Raw genomic sequence first — 23849 nt, forward strand, 5'->3', positions numbered from 1 at the left:
GCTCCTCCTCCCAGGATCCTGATTTCCACCAGACTGCTCAGAGCAATCCAGGAAAATAAAAGTTAGTTCACAGCCTTTCCATGGCTTCTGCATCAGGCCCTGCCTCCCCTTGGTGATGGACTGTGTTATGGAACTGTAAGCTGAAATAAACATCTCTCCCTACATTGTTTTTGGTCATGGTATTTATCACAGCAATAGAAACCCTCACCAAAACATGTCACAAGTGTTGAATCTCAGTGCTTAGGGGTAGGGGTGGGGCAGAAACAAGCAGATCTCCTTGATCTCGAGGCCAGCCTGGTCTACACAAAGTTCCAAGCCAGCCAGGGCTACATAGTGAGATCCTGTCTCAACGACAACAAAGAAAGAATTTCTCCTGTGTCTCAGGATCTCCACCTGGACAGGCTGTCAAGATGACATGGAATAGGGGAACAAATGAATTTGAAATTACAATATGAAAAATGATATTACATTCTCCTCTGGAGATTAAAACAAACCTACAGGGGCTGGAGAGGTGGCTCAGTTGTTAAGAGCATTGCCTGCTCTTCCAAAGGTCCTGAGTTCAATTCCCGGCAACCACATGGTGGCTCACAACCATCTGTAAAGACGTCTGGTGCCCTCATCTGGCCTTCAGGCATACAGACAGAATATTGTATATATAATACATAAATAAATATTAAAAAAATAAAATAAAACAAACCTACAAAAACGCTCCTAATAAGGCTGACTGGATGACTCATAATGCTCAACTGCTCCTGCAGAGGACATTCATATAATGGCTCAGAAATGTGTCTAACTCCTGTCCCAGGAGGACCCCTAGGTACCAGGTGCACATGCAGTATGTGTGTGTGTGTATACATATATATGTGTATATATATATGTGTGTGTGTATACATATATATATAGGCAAAACACTAATTCACATAAAATAAAAATAAACCTTTTTTTAAAAGCTGGGCCTTGGGGCACACAAAGCTGGGCCTTGGGGTTATTAAAGTATTTTATGTACATGAGTGTTCTATCTTCATGGACACCAGCAGCAGGCATCAGATCCCATTATAGATGATCGTGAGTCACCATATTCCTAGAGAATCTGGAAGAGCAGATAGTGTCCTTTACCTCTGAACCATCCCTCCCGAGTCCTCTCTCCATCACAGAACATTGCGAGTATGGTGGTTCTCTTTGTCCTCTCAGTACTTTGGTAAGGACATCCTGCACTGGTGTGCTGGACAGCGCTCTATGTGAGTGCTGGGGACACGGGTAAACTGGTCCTTGTCTTCACAGCAGCAGGCAAACCCACAAACGGTGCTGTACATACCGCTCGGGATGGGGCATTTACATACGGGGTGCTAGCCTTACTTCTGTTAGAACAGACCGCCCCGAAGGCCCACGTCATAAAACACCCAACATTCAGTGCATTATTAAGAGCTAGTTTCCGTAAATATAGCACCCCGAGTTAATGAAGCTTTCTGATCCAAATCATTACATTAGAATTTGTGATAGCAAGAATCCTTTGATGTCAGTGATGTGGGTTCTCTTCTGTAATTAAACAACTGTTTTAAAAAAAAAAAGAAGAAGAAGAAATGAAGGCATCAATGTGAAAGACAGTTCTCACTCCCAAGAGAAGGAAAGAGAGTTTGCTCTGAAGTAAAATATGAATGACCAAGGCCCAGGAAGGCAAATTTAGGTTACCTCAAATCCCATGTTTTAAAAAGAGACACAGGTTCCAGGAATTGGAGTTGGGAGTGGCTGGGAGTCACTGTGTGGGGTGCTCAGAACTCGGGTCGGGTCTTCTGCAAGAGCAGACCACTCCCAACAAGGGTCTTCTTCTCCAGCCCCCCAAATTCCATGTTTTAACAAAGTAGCAATTTTGTAGTTTTATAGTAACAACAAAAGAAGTCACATATCGCAGGGCAATGGTGGCACATGCCTTTAATCCCAGCACTTGGGAGGCAGAGGCAGGCGGATCTCTGTGAGTTCGAGACCAGCCTGGTCTACGGGGCTAGTTCCAGGACAGGCTCCAAAGCCACAGAGAAACCCTGTCTCGAAAAAAACTAAAAAAAAAAAAATCATATATGAAAACATTTTCAAGCTCTTGGATGGTAGCATCAGATGGGTCACAGGAAAGTGACCCCTGCTCCCCCCCACCCCGCCCCAGATGCTATCAGGTGATGCTCAGCTTCTGGTTCAGTGGTCACAGGGAGGTCATACACAGAGGGGGCAGTAAGTGGCTACCTAGAGGCTGAAAGCCTGAGACGCCTGACTCTAGGTCTGTAACAGTCCAACCTCTCCACAATCGTGGGAGTTCTAGCCAGCCCGTTGCCTTCGAACGTCCAGCGTGGATAACTTCTCAGAAACCAGGGAAGCGGGAGATCAAGTTACTCTTGGGGACTCGTGCACTCCAGACAGCTCCTTTTACCCGGGTGTCCTCACCACCAGCGACTTCCTCACCACCAGCGACTTCTCCCTCACCACCAGAGACTTCCTCACACCAGCGACTTCCTCACACCAGCGACTTCCTCGCACATTTCGTGGCCTTTGGACTCCCTCCAGTGGCCAAACACTTCCTGAACTTGCCGGGTTGCAGCTTCCTTTGAACAGCTGCCCCCTTCCTGCCAACACCTGGGCTAAAGGATGAAGGGAACCTAAGTGTTTATAGGGGTAACAAGGCAGATGCAGCAGTCGCTAATCGTAGACCATGGGTTGCTGTATAACTCGGCGTTTGTATTTTTGAACATTTATGTGTTAAACGCTGAACAGAAAGACCTGCTAACCTGGGAGTGGTGGCGCACCCCTTTGATCCCTGTACTTTGGAGGCAGAGGCAGGTGGATCTCTGAGTTCAAGGCCAGCCTGATCTACACAGTGAGTTAGTTCCAGGACAGCCAGGGCTACACAGAAAAACTGTCTCAAAAAAATCAAAAAAGGAAGGCGGGCGATGGTGGCTCACACCTTTAATCCCAGCACTCGGGAGGCAGAGGCAGGCGGATCTCTTTGAGTTCGAGACCAGCCTGGTCTACAAGAGCTAGTTCCAGGACAGGCTCCAAAGCTACAATCTGGAATTCCTCTGCCTTCTCTATTACCAAAGGGATGGCCTCTTATAGTTATTGATTTAAAGGATTATTTATTTCTGTTTACAGTATTTGTATACCTATGCAAAGTTATTCTGTAATATTGTATACATGCATGTTTCTACCTGTTTAGGACATTTTGTATACTGATACAACTTTTAGGATGTTTTCATATTGCTTATATATTATTCTTACCTCTGATTAAGATACTTATACATTGTTTACATTTTGAGGTCATTGTTCTCCTTTACTGCACAGTAAAGATTATTTAATATTCTGACATGAAGTCTTAGTCTTTAAGTTATACAGCTATTAAATATCATAGGTCAATCGTTGGTCATGTTTGATATACATATAGTCAGATTAATTAGGCTGTTTAGATATATAGAGATTGTATTCTGCCTAGATAATCTTCAAACACTTCAAGGATCTGTAGAATATGGCATTTAAATAACTTAGGGTTCTGTTGACATGAGACATGATTGCTCCCGACAGCACCAATCTATTCCTGAGAGAATGTTGAGAAAAGACACTCCACTCGGGCAAGAAACTGCCTATACCTCAACCACTGACAAAGCACATAGTATCCAGACTGGATAAGCAGGACACAAGGAAAAGGACTGCCAAACCTTGCCAAGACAGGGTAGGATGGTGCTGAAAAATTCCCTGCCTCTGGAAATGGTCTGTCAGTTACGCTAGGCCTTAGCCAAAGTTGGTGCTGCAATGCTGCAAATGAGACTTTGGGTGGTTGCGCAGGTAGCCAATTGTCTCCATTATATACTACTTGACTCAAGTAATATTATCTTCTCAGGCTTCGATGGGTTGAAGATTAGATAGTCGTGGTTACCTTCCTCTTATGATTTGGCCAAGCTTATTATTTCCAATGCTGGACTTAGAGTCTTTGGAATAGAATGTTCGTTAAAACATTTATCACGTGTTCCTTGCTTAATACTGTTTATGTTGTTTGTAATTTTATACTTGATATCTGTTCCCTATTGTATATAGTTTTGCATTGGGTTGGATAGCTCTTGTTTAGACAAAAGGGGGAGGGTGATGGGGAAGCTTTGTTAACCAATTATCTGCAAGAGGTGGGACCACGTTAGGGTGTGGCTTTCAGGGACCCAGAGAAAAAACAGGCGCACGGCCCAGGTGCTCTCTCTCTGTGTGATTCTCTTGCAGCACAGCTGAGCTTGGGCTTCTCGTTCCTGTTTTGTGAGTTTTCCCCTTAAATAAAAACATAATTGTTTATCTTTTAGTTAGCCTTGTTATTTCCTGAATTGAGCTAACTTCTACACATTCCAATGAAGATATTTCAAGAAACCCCCAAGCCACAATCTTTAGAAACTAACACCAGATTTAAACAATTCACCATTTTTGTTATGTATTCACCACATGTGTGCAGGTACATGTGTTGAGGTCACTGGTCAATACCGATGATTTCCTCAATTGCTCTCCACATTGTGTGTGCGTGTGTGTGTATGCGGCCACAGAATCTGTGTGGTCAAGACAGTCTGTTTGCAGGACCACTGGATACAGCAGGCTAGCTGTCCTGTGCACTTGGGGAGAGTGTATTTGCCCCTCATTTCCAGTACATGTGCTAGGACCAGATACTTCATGCTTCTGGGTCTAGCACACACAGACTCAGGTCATCAGGTCTGCATGGTAAGCACTTCCCCACTGAGTCATCTTACTAACCCTTTCCACAGTTTTAAAAGGTTTAAACAGGGCTGGAGAGATGGCTCAGAGGTTAAGAGCATTGCCTGTTCTTCCAAAGGTCCTGAGTTCAACCATATGGTGGCTCACAACCATCTGTAGTGGGGTCTGGTGCCCTCTTCTGGCCTGCAGGCATGCACACAGACAGAATATTGTATACATAATAAATAAATAAATATTTAAAAAAGGTTTAAACATACTCATTTTATGTTATGAGTGTTTCACCGGCATGTGTACATGCACCACCATGAGGTAAGTGGGTGTCGGATCTGATGTGGATCCTCCAGAAGAGTAGCCAGTGCTCCTAATTGCTGAGACATGTCTTCTGTCTCCCACCCACTGCATTTTTTGAGAAAGTTCCTCATCAAACCTGCAATCAGTTCACTGATTCAGCTGGAATGCCAAACCAGAAACTCCCAAGAGCCCCCATTCCACCTCCTAACCCTGAATTAGAAGTCAGTACCTGGTTGCCTTGAAACTTGCTATGCAGACCAGGCTGGCAGCCTCAAATTCACAGAGATCTGCCTGCTTCTGCATCCCAAGCGCCAAGATTAAATGTGTGCACACCAGGCCTGATCCATACCTGTTCTTTTATGTCGAGTGATGAGGATCCAAACTCAGGTCCTCGTGTGTCTGGTTAACAAACACTCTGACTTCACTCCATTTCTAGACCTTAGGTTATTTTTTCAGACACACATCACACGGGTTTAAGGATTACTAGGAACATATCTGAGACACACATCACACGGGTTTAAGGGTTACTAGGAACATGTCTCAGACACACACCACACGGGTTTAAGGGTTACTAGGAACATGTCTCAGACACACACCACATGGGTTTAAGGGTTACTAGGAACATGTCTGAGACACACATCACATGGGTTTAAGGGTTACTAGGAACATGTCACAGACACACACCACATGGGTTTCAGGGTTACTAGGAATACAGACACACACCACATGGGTTTAAGGGTTCCTAGGAACATGTCTGAGACACACACCACATGGGTTTAAGGGTTACTAGGAACATGTCTGAGACACACACCACATGGGTTTAAGGGTTCCTAGGAACATGTCTGAGACACACACCACATGGGTTTAAGGGTTACTAGGAACATGTCTGAGACACACACCACATGGGTTTAAGGGTTCCTAGGAACATGTCTGAGACACACACCACATGGGTTTAAGGGTTACTAGGAACATGTCTGAGACACACACCACATGGGTTTAAGGGTTCCTAGGAACATGTCTGAGACACACACCACATGGGTTTAAGGGTTACTAGGAACATGTCTGAGACACACACCACATGGGTTTAAGGGTTCCTAGGAACATGTCTGAGACACATATCACATGGGTTTAAGGGTTACTAGGAACATGTCTGAGACACACACCACATGGGTTTAAGGGTTCCTAGGAACATGTCTCAGACACACACCACATGGGTTTAAGGGTTACTAGGAACATGTCTGAGACACACACCACATGGGTTTAAGGGTTCCTAGGAACATGTCTGAGACACACATCACATGGGTTTAAGGGTTCCTAGGAACATGTCTGAGACACACACCACATGGGTTTAAGGGTTCCTAGGAACATGTCTGAGACACACACCACATGGGTTTAAGGGTTCCTAGGAACATGTCTTGCCAGCATAGGCTGCAGCACTCAGACAGCCTACAGTATTTATATTTCTATCTTGCAATTGTCAATTATCATTTTCCTTTTTGGTTTTAGAAAAGACTACGGCTGTCCTGGAACTCGCTTTGTAAATCAGTCTGGCCTCAAACTCACAGAGACCGCCTGCCTCTGCCTCCAGAGTGCTGGGATTAAATGCGTGCGCCCCATCCCCTGGCATGGACTACCATTTTCTAATGACTAAAATATATGACAACTTTTCATATTCTAAGCAATCAACATGAAAATCATTTAAACAAGTGCTAACATAAAGTTATAATACCAACATTGGAAGGCTGAGGTGGATCAGCAGCAAATCAAGGCCCAATGTGGGTTCATAATACAACTGGAAGAAGTCTGGGAGACATCAGAAACTGGCTCAAAAACCAAAACCAACAAAACTCACAAACACATAATTAAAGCAGAAACAACAAATAAGCTACTCAATTTATTTTCAATCTCATGGTTTTACTATCCTTTTTAAACACAGGAAAAACTTAATGTCCAATTCCAATCCCTGAGACTGAAATTTAGTCCTGGAGTTTACGGACAGGACTTGAGCTCCCATCATGGGACATGAAGACTCTTCCCATCTCACTTGTTAGGTGGTCTGGGGTCGTGGGAGAGTAACAGTGACGTGGATGCTGTGCTCAGAGCAGGGGCAAGCCACAGTTTTCTCAGAGGGCACGTTCTAGTCTCCCTGTACCCTTTTTGAGACCAAATCTCATTATGTTGCCCCTGCTAGCCTTAAAACTTGCGTGCTGAAGGGATCACAGGACCGTCCTTCCCTGGTCTCCCATGGGGCTGTCCACACGTATGCGGCACTATTCCTCCTCCATAATTAAGTGGGGACTTAGAAGGTAAGACTGAGGGGCTGCTGATGGTGCAGCAGCTAAGAACACACACCACTCTTCCAGAGGACCCAAGCTCAGTTCCCAGCCACCATGCTGAACGGCTCACAATCTCCTGTAACCCTGGTTCTAGGGGGACCTGATACCCGATGTCTCTGGTGTCTGTGGGCGCTAGCACTCACATGCACATAACTCCACAGAGGTACACACACATTTATATATACACACACACACATAATTAAATAATACAACCTTTTCTTTAGAATAAAAAAAGAATTCAAGATGTAGCACTGTAAAACTGTTTTTTATAGGTCAAATATCCTGAAACATACATATATTCTGATAGTCTTCTAATCCCAGCTGAATTCAAAATTTAAAGTAACACACACGAGCTAAGAGAATTCAATATTGTTCCAAGGCACTTACTGAATCTCTGTGACTAGATGAAAACAAGACCCATCAGGACGAACAATTAGACAGTAATAATATAAAAATAACTTCTTGCTCACAATTTACAAAATGCATTATTGTTACAATCTTTGATCTCTGATAACCTGCAGCGCTGGCTGCATGAAACCAGCAATTTTAAAATTCAGAAACTGTTTCTAAAACTTCAGGGCAAATAATTTACAAATAAGGTACACAAAGACTTAGACCATGCAGAAATTCTTACATCTTGTTAATAATATTTTATGACTTCAACTTTATCAAATTATATACCTACTTGCCCTGTACATATACAAAATAATGCATACATGATAAAACAGCAGAAGAGTAGTCCTTTGACTCAATTATCATAAAAGTATTACTATATTAACAGGGCTACAAGCAGCTTGTAACAGGGTTAAGAGACATTAAGGCAGTAATACTTGAAGTTACAAAATAAACAATAGGTAATACTTTTTCCTAAATGTAGTATAAGGCAGGTAGATGGTCCCGGCAAAAACATTAAGGTAACGATCTACACTGCTGTTAGTCCCACATTTTAAAGATGGAATACTATAAATCTGGCTTTCAGTGGCACTTGAATTTTCCAGTATAATTTAAAGTGTCCTTTAACTCCCTGAATCATGTCCATTCTGAAGGTGGATCTCTTGGTCCTTTAGGTTTTCCACAGCGATTGCCGAAACCTATAGACAAAAAAATACCATCATCACATTAACATTCAAAACCACTTTAAAAACAGTAAGAATGCACTCATAGCTGCTTCTCCAAACCCAATTCTCAGGGTTGCCCCAGCGCTGCAACACAACACGGTGGCAGCCCCCCGCCACTCTGTGGCTCTCATGGCCACCACAGCACCGTGTCCCAGACCCCCCAGCTCCCAGAAGAACAGGTAGGCTGCCCACAGACACTGGACACTATCTCTTCTCCCCCAGACCCAATTCCCAGGGTTGTCAGTTCCCTCCCCCTGGGCCACGCCTCCTGGGTGATCCCACAGACCATCCCCAGGCCTCCCTTCCCCCAGCCTTCTACACCAGCAAGCATCCCCATCAACACACCAGCTGAGCAGGCATTTAAAACAGGCAGCACACAGCCAACACTGAAAACCTCGAGGAAACAGAAACCTGGGAACCAAACACCCACCCAGCAAAGACAAACCCAGAAATCAGCACTAGACCTATGTATAATCACCCCAACCCCAGACGCTGATGTGTCTAATGGCACAACCACTAACCCTGGAGCTCAGCTGTCCTACGGCAGCAGCCCCTGGAGACCCCAGCACAGCAGAAGCACAAGACCTCGTCCTAAAAGAGGAAACGAATAAATCCCTTAGAGAATCCAGGACACAAACATACATTTGAAGGAAATGAAAAACCTCTCAAAGAAAGCCAGGAAAACACAAACAATTAGATAAAATGAATACACTCCTTAAGGTCAAGAAAAAAGCAGTTGAAGGACATGAATAAAAGTGTTCCAAGACCTGAACATGGACGTGATGAAAAAAACACAAACGGAATTCTAGAAATGAGAAACTTAGGAATGTGAACAGGAACTACAGAGGAAAACTCCAACAGTTACAAGAGACAGAAAAATCACAGGCATTGAAGATACAAAAGCAGAGATGGATCCATCAGCCACAGAAAATGTTACAATTCCTAACACAAAACATCCCGGAAATCTGAGATTTAAGAATAATAGGATTAGAAGGAGAAGAAATCCATCTCAAAGGCCAAGAAAATATTTCCAACAAAATCATAGAAGAAAAGTTTCCTAACCTAGAGGAGGACGCGCTCATGAAGGTCCAACAAGTATGGGACTGACATATGGCTCAGCGACTAAGAGCACTGGGCGCTCTAATTCCCAGCACCCACAAGGCAGCTCAAACCTGTCTGTAACTCCTGACACCTCACACAGACACATAACACCAAATGGATTATACCAAATAGACGGGGCCAGAAAACAAAGTCCTTCTGCCATATAATAATCAAAACACTGAGCCAGGCGGTGGTGGTGGTGGTGCGCGCCTTTAATCCCAGCACTTAGGAGGCAGAAGCAGGGTGCTGGAACAGTCACACAGCGCGCAGGTCTGCTTACACTAGACTATAGCTTCCTTTCTCCTCCGAAACCAAGTCATCCACAGAGCAGCCTGGCCTCTCTCTCGTCACAGGAAGATCCCCTTGAACGGATCTTTCTGTCTGCCCCTCCCAAGTGCTGGCTGGGTCTACATGGTGCTGGGGCTCAAACCCAGGGCTTCTCACAAGCTGGGCAAGCAACCTCTCAACTGAGTTAGACTTCCAGTTCCTTATATTGCAATTTTAAAAACTTTGATTTTTAATCTCTGCCTGAAACAGAGTAAGTTAATTATTTCATAATTTCAAGCAATTTTAACCATACATACATGCTTTTACTCTTGGCATTTCAGAATCTTAATATAATACACTATAAAGTCTGATAAGGGCTAGAAGTACGGCTGCCAAGTTTGACAGCCGGAGATGAATACCACGAACCCACGGTCGAAGAGAAGAGCCCACTTCCAAAAACTACCTTTTCATCTCCACAGTACACACCACACACACGCACTCTCTCTCAGTTACCAGTAAATAAAAACATATTATCGTTATAAATCTGCCTTATGGAAATCCTGAAAAATAGTAGTAATATATTTTCTTACTCTTGCCAGGACTCAAGGCACACCTGGGTTGAAGTGCTCTCAATGACTGATCTACGCTTCTAATTTTTGTTATCTTTTGAGAAAGGGTCTTATTAAGTAGTCCTGGCTCGTCAGAAATTCACTATGAATTTCTTTTTGAACTCACAGAGATCCATCTGCCTCTATCTCCTATTGTCAGATGCAGGCACTGAAAGAACGCCACTATGGTGGCCTATTAGAATTATGACGTGAATTACCAATATCTGTGGCTTCAGTTAGGCTTTCTGTTGTTTCATCTTTCTTGTCGCTCAAAGGAGATGGAGAGTCTGTGCACGCCTCTGTGTGGATGCCCCCTGCATCTAAAGTAAAAAACAAGTCCATATTAATCACCACCCTCTAAGGTCACAATACTCTGCTGATCATTTCTAGAGGCTCTGAGGTAAATACAAGGAGAGTGGGCACGCAGGACAAGCTGGGTTCCAGTTACGTGACTTTCTGGTGCCGTTCTGAGGGCCCACCGCATAGAGCAGGCCACTCTGTGGCTTCAGGTCTCCTGTCTCAGCCTCCTGTGCGCTAGACTCACAGAGTGTACAACAGCCCAGCACTCTGTGAAGACGGTTCTTGTACATTTACTTCATCTCGTCAATCCCGGGCATTGTAAGCTACACTTTCGTAAAGTAATTACAGTCAAACAAGTTTCTAATTAATGGATAATTTACCATGCTCCCATTAATTCTTTTGAAGTCTTCTTGTTTAAACTGTAGCTAGTTTACTCATTTAAAGATCAATAGAAAGTTTTTTTTAAACAGTAATTCACATTTTTCCTTCTACAACTTATGCCCCCCTCCCTCCCTCCCTGAGGGTCTCACTCTGCAGCCCCAGCTGGCCTGGAACTTGCTGTAGCCCAGGCTGGCCGCAGACCGCAGAGATTGTCCGCCGGCCTCTGCCTCCAGAGTGCTCCGAGGTCAGGTGTGCCCAGCCCAGCCTCTACAGCTCCTGTCCATCTCCCTGACCCTCCTTCTGGAATCCAGGATAAGTCTAAAGATGTTTCCTGGCCTTAAGATGTTCGTAGCCTAGTGAAGAGTCAACAGACCTACTAAGGTTGGTCATTTTCTTCTTTGCCCCCCCTCTCTGAATCTTTCCATTTTGCTAAAACAATCTTCTGTGTGCCCAGGTTGGTGTCTAACTGCTCCTCTTCCTAAGCACCAAAATTTCAGGCAGATATGTATCAGCATGCCCTGCTTGGTTTTCCTTTAAACCGTTCGCATTTCTCATTTATGAGAATGCAAAACCATACATAGCTTATGCGTGGAGGCCAGAGGACAATGTTCAGTAGTCAGTCTCTCCTACTGTGTGGGTCCTAGGGATTAACACAGGCTGCCAGGCTTGAAAACAAGGGCCTTCACCCTTCAGCTCATAGGACTTGACCTGGGGGTTATGCTGACGGCCCAGGAGGAGACACACACAGATCATCTCAGTAGTGAGGTAAACTCCCTGACAAGATCCAACACCGACACAATGGAAACGAGACATACATGAACTACTGGTGATGAGGTCCCCATGGCATCTCCTAAGAGAAAGGAGATGCAGACTTAAGACCTGAGTTCTTAGTTATGTGACCATCACTGAGCAGCAGGACTCAGTTTTTCAATCCAAAGCTTACAAAAGCCAGGGAGAAAAGAGAGGGTGCTAACTGGAGCATATGAAAGGAGCAGGCAACATCAAGAGCCCAACTGCTACAGGAAAGGGGACATTGCCATCTGAGGCAGGACGTGTCAGGAGCGTTTGCTATGTGTTGCTGATGTAACTCAGCTTTCTAGCTGTCATCGAAGAAAGGTAGCTAAAACTGACATCAATAATGTGATTTACTTTACTACGGCAGACACCCTCCCACTGTCCCTCTTCCCCCCATCTGAGATACAGTTTTGTACAGCACAGGCTGGCCTTGACTCTGGACTGCAGGCATGCACCTCGGTGCCTCATCTGTGAGGGCTGGGGAACCTGGCCTTCATGCATGCTAGGTACCCACTCAGACAGTCTCGATCAAACTTGATAGTATAACTATTGATTTATTTTCAAATAAACACAAACATCCTCAACAGAAGAGTCCTAAAACAACTGGTTTTTATAAGCACATTTCCACTTGTAGGTCCATTTACTCAGACAGAAGCAAACTTCTAAGTAACTGTAACTGTTGTTAATTTTGGTGCTAGAAATAAACTAGACCCCGCTCAGTCAGAGCTATCCCCCAGCTTCTGGATATTTTAATAAACGATGAAAAAGCAACCATTTCCCATAAACCTGTGACTTCTAGAAATAAATGTTGCCACAACTTTCCAAGTCAGATCAATAACATGTAGGTACAGCCAGCTTAGAATTTTATCACAGAGGGCCAGGCAGTGGTGGCACACGCATTAAATCCCAGCACTCGGGAGGCAGAAGCAGGCAGACCTCTGTGAGTTCGAGGCCAGCCTGGGCTACAAGAGAGGACAGGTGCCGGGACAGGCACCAAAGCTACAGAGAAACCTTATTTCGGAAAATAACAAAAATAAATAAATTTTATCACAGAGAAGTTATCCTACATAGAAAATAACCAACCAGTATGAAACATGACACGTACTATTTTACTGAAATCAATCTATAAAGTAAAAAGGAAAAAATAATCTAGTAACTTACCACATTTTTCATTTCCAGAGGTTATCAAGTCCTGCAAAGACATTTAATAGCTATTGCAATTATGTGCATCTTATGTGTAATAAACAGAATATTTATTATAGGTATATACCCCAAGAAACTGAGGTGTATTAAAAAAAAATCCCCTCGTTATTTTATTCATTTATTTCTGAAACAGAATCTCACATAGGCTGGGCTGGCTTTAAACTCACTATTACCGACAAGGATAGTCTTAAATCCTGACCTTCTTTCCCTCCTCTCCCTAAGTTCTAGGATTACAGGTATGCACTACCATCTTGGTCTATATCTTGATTTTTACACCAAGAAAAAGAAAGCAATAGTGTTTCATTACACTTGAAATTTTATGATGTTATTTCAAAAACTCCCCTTTGTGTTGGCGTGTGTGTGTGTGTGTGTGTGTGTGTGTGTGTGTGTGTGCGCGCGTGTGTGCGCACGTGAGCGTGCACGTGCCTGCGTGGCGCTAAGGGGACGGCCCTGGAGTCCTGCTGTACTGTTGCTCCCTGCCTTTCTCCTCTGCGGCAGTCTCTCACTGAACCAGGCACTGGGGTCACAGGCATTTGAGGGCACACCTGGATTTTTACAAGGGCTCTAGGGTGGGAACTCAGGTCCTTACGTGTGAACAGCCTGCTCTGACCCACTGAGCCGTCTCGGCAGCGCTTACTATACTGACCTGCACTCTAAAGGAGAACACGCCACTGGAACGTTCCAGCCATCTACTGTGTCCTACCAACTGTGGTCTCCCTGAGCACAAACTACCACGACCAAACTGGCTGTGTCTGACAGGGGACCAGATCCCCCAAATACTAAGTACTGTTTGTACTTCCAAAATAATTCAAAACACGGACTAATTTAAAAAATTTTTTCAAGAGCAGTTTGACGAAATAATAGTCTGAAGAGACGGCCTTACAAAGTCAGGGAGTTCTTTTAAAATAAAAATGTATCTTTTTAAAAAAAGGCTGTATCTTGCATTTTACATCAACTTGGAATCAGAAATCTTGGTGTACAGCAAGATGCGGTGGTACAAGTGTATAATATGGATAACCCCCAACTAAGGAGGACAGGCAGGAGAGTCAGCCATTCAAGGGCAGCCTTGCACATAGGATAAATTTCACAGCAGTTTGGTGATAGAAGATCCTGTCTTAACTGGGACGCTATGAAAAGACTAAATCTAAGAATAAGAGAAATAGAGGAAGAAGAATAAACCCAGCTCAAAATACTTTCTTTTTAAACATTAAAAAAAGATTTATTTATTCATAAAAAAAGACCCTGTTTTAAAAAGTAAAACAAAACCAACCAACCAAATAACCCCCTAAGCAATGCTAATCAAAAGCAATCAACTATGGACATCAACAAAGCAGGGCTATCAAGCTGCAGTAAGACGCTGCACCTCCCCTAGTGTTAGAGCTGGGCAAGGTGACCCAGTGTGAGTCTACGGGAGGTTGGCCTTTTCAGCACAGCTCTGGAGGAGGAAAGGATGGGGGCAGGGGCAGAAAGGAGGTGGAGGGAGGGGCTGGGAGGAGAGAGAAGAAACTGCAGTCCAGATGTACAATAAATTAATTAAAAAATTAAAAATCACAATAAACACGTAAGCAGAAAAAAGGGTCAGCCATAGCAAGGGCAGAAGCGGCCAATCAGCACACAGCTCTAAGGCTGAGCTAGAGCCACCCCAGCCTCCAAGGACTCACTTCGGATCCTCTCTGTTCCGACTCCTGACTTGGGAGTTCACTCCATTCGGGTCTCACAGGTATAGCTGAGGAACAGGGAAACGCAGTATATTAAATTCTGTCTTTAAATATAAAGACGCATCCTATACATTGTAGCAACTATCTTCACAGACATGCCCGCCCATGACTCAAAGCTCGCGTTAATTTACACACACTAAACAGTGAAGCAGTATGCACTGCCACTGATGAACGAAAAGACACCAACCGCAAACACCGCATTTAATTTTAGCAGTTCCCAATGACTACTACAAATTCGATCATTTAGCCCTCTCAGGAAGGGAAAACAATACTACGTGAAAGGGTTTTCAAGTGAGTAATAAAAAGCTGTCAGCATCAATTAAAACTCACACTTTGACCCTAATTACTCAGCGCAATAACTGCTAGATTAACATCAGCCGTGTAGAAGAGATACTCACTCTGCTCACTTGCTAATACAAACGACTCAGGTGTTCGTTCAGGTAGGGGAGGAGGCGACTCTTCACTAACATCAACGTCTAAATTAAAAATATAAAAAAATCCAAGAATTAAACAAGCAATAAAATGCCATTCAAGCAGCAAAGAACATGAGCTCCAAACACCATTACCACTCCATCCGTGACAGAGCAGAGGAGGAGCGGAGTGCACTGCTGCTCGGGTCCTGCTAACCCCGACGACGCTGCTCTGACCGTCCCGTTCTCCCCGCAAGCTTTACTCGGCTCCAAGTATGTGCCCGAGTCCCATGCCGGGCAACTCAACTACCGTTTGAAGCGCGAGCTATCATTCTAGTTAATACAGCCACTAATATTTTAGGAACCAAGTGCTGTGAACAGTGTCATCTGACGCCACATCAAAGATATAAAGTCATCTTAAAGGTTTTTACACCAGTGGAAACCAAATTAGCCCCTCTAAAAGATAAATGATACTGCGTTAAGCAAGCCCCACAGGTCGGCCTTACGGCTCGGGATAAACCAGTGTGTTAGGTCGCTGAAGTCCAGCTCTAGGGAGAGAACAAGGCAAGGGCACACTGGTGTGCAGGTGTACGCAGACATGAGGAGAACTGTACTGAGGATCCTTATTCTTTTGTCCAGGCTTTATGCTTGGTTTCTTTGACGACCAACACTACGGCAGGATACCCTTGTTTTATCACATCTGATAGGCATAAGCACTACAAACGGCAAATCAAGTAAATTTCCAGCGAGCACTGCTGCGGCTGGCCAGCCCGTCTTCAGTCCACAGCTCCGACACAACACTGATGCGCCTACCCAGAGCGCCCGCACTCTCTACCTCATCCAAGAGCGGCAGCGGCTCCGTTTCTCCCTGCCATCTTACCACTGGCGACCACAGGAAGGACACAAGACACCAGCACCAAGTTCTGTGCGCTGCTAAGTTCTAACCGGGTTCTTTCTCGTCAAGAAGTGTTCCCTAACGGTGGCCCTTGCTTTCCAACTGCATGCCTCTCCGTGGATCTCCAAACGGCCTTGTGTGCACGACAAGCTCTCTGTACAGATTCCCCAACAGCCCCTCCTCCACCCCCAAGAGCCATACAACCAGAGACTTCGCTATTTTAATACGGTTGCTGCACATCACAGTGTGTGGGGCCCACACTAGCCAAATCTGAAAAAGAATGTCAGACTTAGGAAAAAACTGAAGTCAAAATTGTGCATGTTTGGTATGTACAGGCCGTGGGTACAGGAAAGAAAATAAAAAAAGAAAGGGGGGAAAAAGGGGAAATGAAAGAATTCATAGTGAAAAATTTTGTCAGGCAGCAGCTTATACGAAATACTATTTTTGGTTATCAATACAAATTTATTGGGTTAATTCACTAACAAATTCAAATACAAAATTCTCTATTTTTTGTGTCAATTGTTTTACAAAGCAAGTAACAAATTAAGTAATAATCAACTATAGAATAAATAATACACGATACAATCTACAAGTAATTAGAACAACTAAAAATTACTTGCCCAGTAGTGGTGGCTCATGCCTGCCTTTAATCTCAACACTTGAGAGGCAGTCAGATCCCTGAGTTCGAGGCTAGCCTGGTTTACAGAGATAGTTCCAGGAAAGGCAGGACTACCACACAGAGAAGCCCCGTCTCAAAAAAACGAACAAAACAAATCTTATTTTATACACACTGTGAGGGTGTCAGGCCCCCTGGAACTGGAGTTACAGACAGTGGTGAGCTGCCATGTGGGTGCTGGGAATTGAACTCGAAGAGCAACAAGTATTCTTGACGACTGAGCCATTTCTCTAGCCCTGAAAAACAACGCTATTTGTGGCAGTCATAATAATGTATCCCTGGATATCTCAGAGTACATAGGATTGAGGCAGAAAAATAAAGTTCCAGGTTCTTATTTAAAAAACCAAACAAGAGGGAAGGCACCATGAAGATTTCAAGAACCAATACTACACAACAGACATGGTGATGCAAACCAGAACCCAGGGCAAGGTGGGTGGAGGCGGGAGGACCCTGAGTTCTGGGCCAGCCTGGCCTTCATAAGGAGACCCTCTGTCTTGAAACAGCATGTCTTACAGACATAGCAGGCTGCTTAAAGCAGAGAGGGTAAGTACAGACCTGGTATGGGGCAAACACACACCCTTCTCGAGTCTGAAGGTATCAAATGGCCGCTAGTCAGCTGAATACTTTCCAGTCTGTTGTGGGTTAATGTCCCACTGGAAATAACTTTACTTGAAGCATTTGTGAAAAGAGTTCTTTAAAGCTTTTGTAGCTGGGCAGTGGTTGGCACATGACTTTGATCCCAGCACTTGGGAGGCAGAGGCAGGCGGATCTCTGTGAGTTCAGAGCCAGCCTGGTCTACAGAGCTAGTTCCAGGACAGGCTCCAAAGCTACACAGAGAAACCCTGTCTTTAAAAAAAAAAAAAAAAGAAAAAATATTTTGTAGTTAATGATAGAAAAAAAGTCCATTAAGTATTTACAAGAAGCAAGGGTGAAATTAATAGCTCAGCAAGTGTTCTACAGTATTTTGCATCACTGACACTGCAAATTATTTTTTCTGGTTTATTTCTAATTATTTAGTCGATAAATCTGACTTAAAACACTAGGCTACACGTGACCAAAGCAATCTTCTAATAAGGACAGGAATACTGTGGATGTAAACTCCAGGACAGACAGGGGCAGACAGTAGGGGCCTTCAGGCCACATTACCTTCTTCAGCTCCCGCCACGCTCTGTCTAGCAATGGACATGGGCAGCACCTTCCTGGTGGAGCTGCTCTCAGCACCGCTGGCAGCAGAGACGGTGGCGCTGGCCGTGGAAATGCTCGTCTTGTTCTTGGTCACAGCACCGTCAGAGTCCCTGTCCTCTGAGTCGGAGTCGTCAGAGTGAAGGGGGTTGGTAAAGCTGAGGGGCGCTCTCAACAGGGGAGAGCTGCTGTGATGGTCCACGCGCTCGTGGGTGTCAGCGTCTGCCGAGCTCGCGGTCTTTACAGGCTGAGAATGGTTGTCTGGGGATTTGCCCTCGGATGAGTCGGATACGGGTGTGGCGTGTTCAGGTCCGTGAAATGACCATGCCACATGTCCTGTCTTATCGAGAGGCAAGCGGTCTGGCCGTGGCGGTGTGTGGGAGTTCTGGGACTCTTCTGAAGAATCGGGGACTCTGTCTGAATTTGTCACACTGCAGTCCACACAGGAATTCTGAGAAACACCATCAACTTTTAGATTACCTGAATTTAACTCCTGTGGCCTAGACGTTTTGTCAACCACAGACGATGAAGCAGATTTAATTTTAATCGCATGTCCCCTATTCAACAGTGTGTTCCCATCAAAACTTTTGGGGCCCTCTTGGAGAGGAACTTTCTTAATCTCAAAACTTAAATTTCGCTCTAATTTTTTATCTACATGTTCAACAGGTGATTCGTTTTTCCCTGTAAGGTCTGAAGATTTATTGTAATTTCTGTTGAGGTCTGCTGAATGCTGCTCTGATGAGACCATGTGCAACACTGGCTTTGGGTGGTATCTGTCACTGTCCTGCCACACGGTAGTGACGGTCGGAAAGGCCGAAGGGGGAGAAGGCGTCAAGATGGGCGGCACCGGGTGAGGTTCTGGTGGCTGCAGGATTTCTTCCTTGGCATCCCCTTCTACAAGGCAACTGGAAAAAAACAAACCGGACTTCAGGAATGTTTAACATTTTAAAAGTTGACTAATATTTCTGCAGCAAGAACTAGTACATTAAAATCCATTACAATGTGGTTATAAAGTTCTAATTGTAAGACTTTAGTTTTGATGGCTTTCTTAGCGGTCGGTTCTCTAACTGTCCTGTCAGGGAAGCATCACAGTCACCCTCCTCGGACAGCGGGGTCCGCTTCCCAGGTCACCACTGCTCCCCAGTCCGGCTTACTCTTCCCTACACTACCAACTGTACAATGTAAACTTTCCTTTTACTCTTCCCTACACTCCCAACTGTACAATGTAAACTTTCCTTTACTCTTTCTTACACTCCCAACTGTACAATATAAACTTTTCTTTTACTCTTTCTTACACTCCCAACTGTATAATATAAATTTTTCTTTTACTCTTTCTGCTTTCACTCCCAACTATATAATATGAGACTTTTCTTTTAAAACTGGTTTTGGTTCTAAAATTATGTTGCCTTTTCAGTCAGAGTCTCAGTGCACAGCCTAGTACAGTCTCCGGGCTCTGTCCTGCACACGCTGGAATGACCATCTCACTCACCAGAACATAACCTTCTAGAGGAAGTGTATACTTGTATCTTCAAAGGTACTGATTTCTCACAGAATGAGAAAATGCTAAGTTAAAAACAACTGTTCTCTAAGGCCTTCTGATTCTGATTAAGTCCAGCTTAGCTGTAGCCAGTGTCTAGCATATAAAAGAATCATTACCAGCAAACAAACACCCATCCCCTTTGCTAATAAACTAATGGAAGGAAATAAAACAGTGGAAGCCAGGCACAGGTCAATTTCCAACACGCACACGACAGCCTGTAACTGTCTAACTCCAGCCCAAGGGGATCTGATGCTTTATGTGGCCTCTAGGGGTACCAGGCACACACGGGGTAGACAGGTGTAAATGAAGTTTAAACACCCATACACATTTAAAAAGTAATTAAATAACTGTGTTTGAGTGTGCGTGTGCATGTGTGCTCATGGAGGCCAGGAGAGGACATTGGTTCCCTGGAGCTAGAGTTTCAAGTGGTGTGAGCAACGTGACACGGGTGCTAGGAACTGAACCTGGGTCCTTACCTGCGGAGCCTTAGCCAGCCCCAGTTACTTACTTTTTAATTGAGAAGGATGCTTTACCTGTGCTATACCTTTTCTGATCTAGAGCAATAACTTTAAAAATTACATCTGAGCCTCAAAGAAATTTTTAACAGTGAGAGGAAACAATTCGACTGGAGAAAACAAACAATTCGACTGGAGAAAACAGAGAGCACAAAGTTGGAAATTACTGCGGGAACAAGCATAAGACCCTAAGCGTGCCAATCTGGAATTAATAACAATGTCACGTGATGAACCTATCTGATTAGTTCAGTTAGACTGCGCTCTAAACTTTTAAGTGATGAAATGAATTAGTCTCATTTGTGATTTTCTTTATCTACTGTTATAGGTCTGACATTGTACTGGCCACAGCTTCCCCTTCCTCCACTCTTCCCAGTACCTCTATACTCCATTCCCCCTCTGTGGCCCCACCCCACATCCACCCCTCCCCTGTTTCTGTTCAGGAGAGGGCAGTCCCCCATGAGTATCCATAAAACACGGCACGAGACCCAGTGAGAGGCGCGGAGAGTTAGAGACAGACCCTGCTCCCAGTTCTAGGAGTCCCACAAGAAGATCAGGCTACAAAACTGTCATATATGCAGCAGGCCTAGGCCAGCCCTGTGCAGGCTCCCTGGTTGTCGGTTCAGTCTCCATGAGCTTGTCTGAGGATCAGAATGCAGAGCTAAACCACTAGAGGCCACGAAGTGGAAGCACACAGCTTTAATCCCAGGACTCAGGAGGTGGGGGCAGAGGGATCCTTAGGTCAAGGCCACCCTGAATCTCTGTCAAAAGAGAAACAGAGCTCACACAAAGGTGATCCCAGGACTCAGGATCCCACGTCTTTAATGCCAGCACCAGGGAGGTGGAGACAGGAGTGATATGGCTGGGTGGAGAGAGGAACATAAGGTGGGAGGAGACAGGAGCTCAGTGCAGTCCTGGGAGACAGTTGCAGTCTGAGGAGAGACAATCTGAGGACAGGATTGCTCCTTCAGTCTGAACACTGGTAGAGGTAAAAGAACATTCTAGAGGCTGGCCACTTTGCTTCTCTAATCTTCAGTATTAACCCCTATAACTCTCGGTTTTTATTATTAATACCAATTAGAATTCATGCTACAGTTGATCCTGTGAGTTTTCTTGACTCCTCTGGCTCCTACAATCCTTTCTTTTAAGCAGAATTCCCCCAAACTCTGCTTAATTCGGCTGTGGGTCTACATCTGTTTCCATCAGGTGCTGGATGAAGCCTCTCTGATGACAACTGGTCTAGGCACCAAGCCGGTCACAGGAGATGGCCAGTTCAGGCTACGTATCTGCTATTACTAGGAGTCTTATCTGGGGTCATCTTTCCCTGAAATACCCCCGCATTTCCAGGAGTCTCTTTCAGCCCTCTCCCCTCTGCTGGCAGTCTTGCTGAGGACGGCCGTGAGCACCTGACTTCACTGTCTGTGTGAGAGGTGCACACACCACAGGGACAGGCACACGTCAGTCTCAGCACCCTGACCTTTCCGCCTTTACCTTCCAAATGCTGCCTTGCGTGCGTGCCTAGTCTCAAACACATTATCATTTTTAAATGGGCTGATCCTCTCATCATTTTCCTCCAGTTTTGCTTTGATAATCGAAAGTTATATTCCGGTGTTTTAAAAACTGTGGCAATTTTTTTTTTAAAAAAAGCACCTTAAATATTGCTTAAGAGCTCAGTAAAACCAGGTGGTGGTGGTACACGTCTTTAACCCCAGTACTCAAGAGGGAGAATCAGGTGGATCTGAGTTTGAAGCCAGCCTGGTCTACAGAGCAAGTTCTAGGACAGCCGAAGTTACACACAGAAACCCTGCCTTGAAAAACAAAAAACAAAAGAACACCCCCCCCAAGCTACATGACACAATTTTTCCAACCAATAAACTTTAATTTTTTTCATTAGCCAAAACAATAAACTTCTACTTAAAATTCTGGTTTCTATGACTGCTAGTGTATAAATAAGTCTTTTTAAGACAACTTCTTTGGATTTAATGTAGTTGTCTTTTAAAAAATTAAAGACTTGAGGCTGGTGAGATGGCCTGGCTTTTCCAGAGGACCAGCGTTTGGTTCCCAGCACCCACATGGTAGCTTACAGCCACCCCTTACTCCAGTTCCAGGGGTTCTGATGCACTCTTCTTACATACATACACATATACATACATGCAGGTAAAATACTTACACATAAAATCAAAAGAACAAATCTAATCTTAAAAAAAAATCGTAAGCTCATTTATTGTTTTTTTAAGCTCAGGCTATGATTTGCAACGGTTCTCAAATCTACCCATTTTCTTTAATGCTGATCTTACATTGCATGCTTGTTGTGCTGTTTGTGGGCTTCCCAAATAAGACAGTCCTAAACACATCTACGTGAACCAACAACTCTGTTTGAACCCCACAAATGTGCTGAGTTTTACACACAGGTGTGAGAGTCCAGTTCATTTCCCTGGCAGCATTCTGTTGGGAGCAGACATCCATGCTATTTTTTGCCATATAAAATATTCTCTCAGGAGCTGGGTGTGGGCTCAGTGGTAGAGTGCTCGCCTCCCACACAAGGAAGCCCTGTGTTCCTCTCTTAGCACTGTCAAACCGAATGAAGACAAAACAGAATGAAATGCTTTCTCCTTTGTGGCCTCCACACTGTTTCCAGTTGTCCTTTTTCCCTTATGTTACACCCAGACTTAGAGATCTTACGCTCAGACCTGCTGTTCTCGGCCACTAAGCCTTGGCCAAGCAGGTATTTGGGGCACCTTCTTGAAATATGAACCTCTGCCTAGTTCTCCTATGCTAATGAAATAACCAGTTATAAAACTAAGAAATGTTCAGAATCTGTAATTTTAGCTATGTCAGTAAGGTAAAAGAATCCGTCAGAGAAAATGTCTTAAGACACACAGTACCTCCTAGTCCGTGGTGGCTTTGGAGGAGGAGAGTCTTGTTTCTCACTATCAACAGAGCTGACCATATTTCCAGGGGTAATTTCATTCTGCCAAGGGTAAAAAAGGTTTCATTAAAATTACAGGAAAAATAACTTTCCTTGATTGGCAAATGAGAGAACCGAACCCACAGAGCTGTCCTGTGGCCTCCTCAGATAAGCTGTGGTTTATATCCACACCCCAGATCATGATGTGTACATACAAACACACACATACCCCTTAATAACACATTTTCAAAAGCTGAAGATGCAGTGAGATCATTTAGGCTGTAGTGGCAATGAATTACAACATGACAAAAAGGGTCTTGCTGGTGATGAATGTCTACAATCCTAGCACTCACGGAGGCTGAGGCAAGAGAGCCTCAGACAGACTGGGCTACATAGCAAGATTGTTCCCCACACAAAGTATGGAGTATATGCAAATAAGTACAAAATATTAGACCCAACTTATAATTATTTAGTTGTGGGTGAAAGCGAAGGGCGAATAATGTAGTTAAGTTTTAAAATGTAGCTTCTACTTGAAGCAATAATGAATATTGACTTTGACATAAAATCTTTTCTATATTTTCCTTACTGAGTCACTACGTCTCTATCATACCAGTAGAAATTAAGTACGTTAGTAAAACCTGGGTCAGATAATAATAGCCTTTGCCATGACCATCTCACACAGCTGTAAGGCAAGCTCTTGGTAAAAAGTAAGTTTGCCAAGGCCAGTGGGCTAAGAATACTTACACCATCAGCCATTTTCTGTGCTGCATGAATTTCATACAGTTGCAGCTGTTTCTCAAACAGCTGGGCAATAGCTCTATGAACAAGCTCATACTGCTCCTGTTGCAAAGAGAAATTATTGATAAACAAGAGACGACGAAAAACG

At 44.2% G+C, this 23849-nt stretch overlaps 1 protein-coding gene across 2 annotated transcripts in view; it reads right to left on the bottom strand.

The window, feature by feature from the left end:
• Positions 1-7595: 7595 nt before the first annotated feature.
• Positions 7596-23849, bottom strand: part of Ptpn12 (protein tyrosine phosphatase non-receptor type 12) — a 59405-nt gene continuing 43151 nt past the window's right edge. For both annotated transcript variants that reach the window (XM_075956425.1, XM_075956426.1), the window contains 8 exons: positions 23708-23803; positions 22941-23026; positions 17968-18908; positions 15239-15316; positions 14784-14848; positions 13081-13111; positions 10662-10763; positions 7596-8440 (listed from right to left, as the gene is read on the bottom strand). In XM_075956425.1, the coding sequence (XP_075812540.1) occupies positions 8379-8440; positions 10662-10763; positions 13081-13111; positions 14784-14848; positions 15239-15316; positions 17968-18908; positions 22941-23026; positions 23708-23803 (1461 nt within the window). In that variant the 3' untranslated portion in view covers positions 7596-8378. The remainder of the gene's footprint in view (positions 8441-10661; positions 10764-13080; positions 13112-14783; positions 14849-15238; positions 15317-17967; positions 18909-22940; positions 23027-23707; positions 23804-23849) is intronic.

Source organism: Microtus pennsylvanicus, chromosome 22 (assembly GCF_037038515.1).
Source record: "Microtus pennsylvanicus isolate mMicPen1 chromosome 22, mMicPen1.hap1, whole genome shotgun sequence".
NCBI lineage: Eukaryota > Metazoa > Chordata > Mammalia > Rodentia > Cricetidae > Microtus > Microtus pennsylvanicus.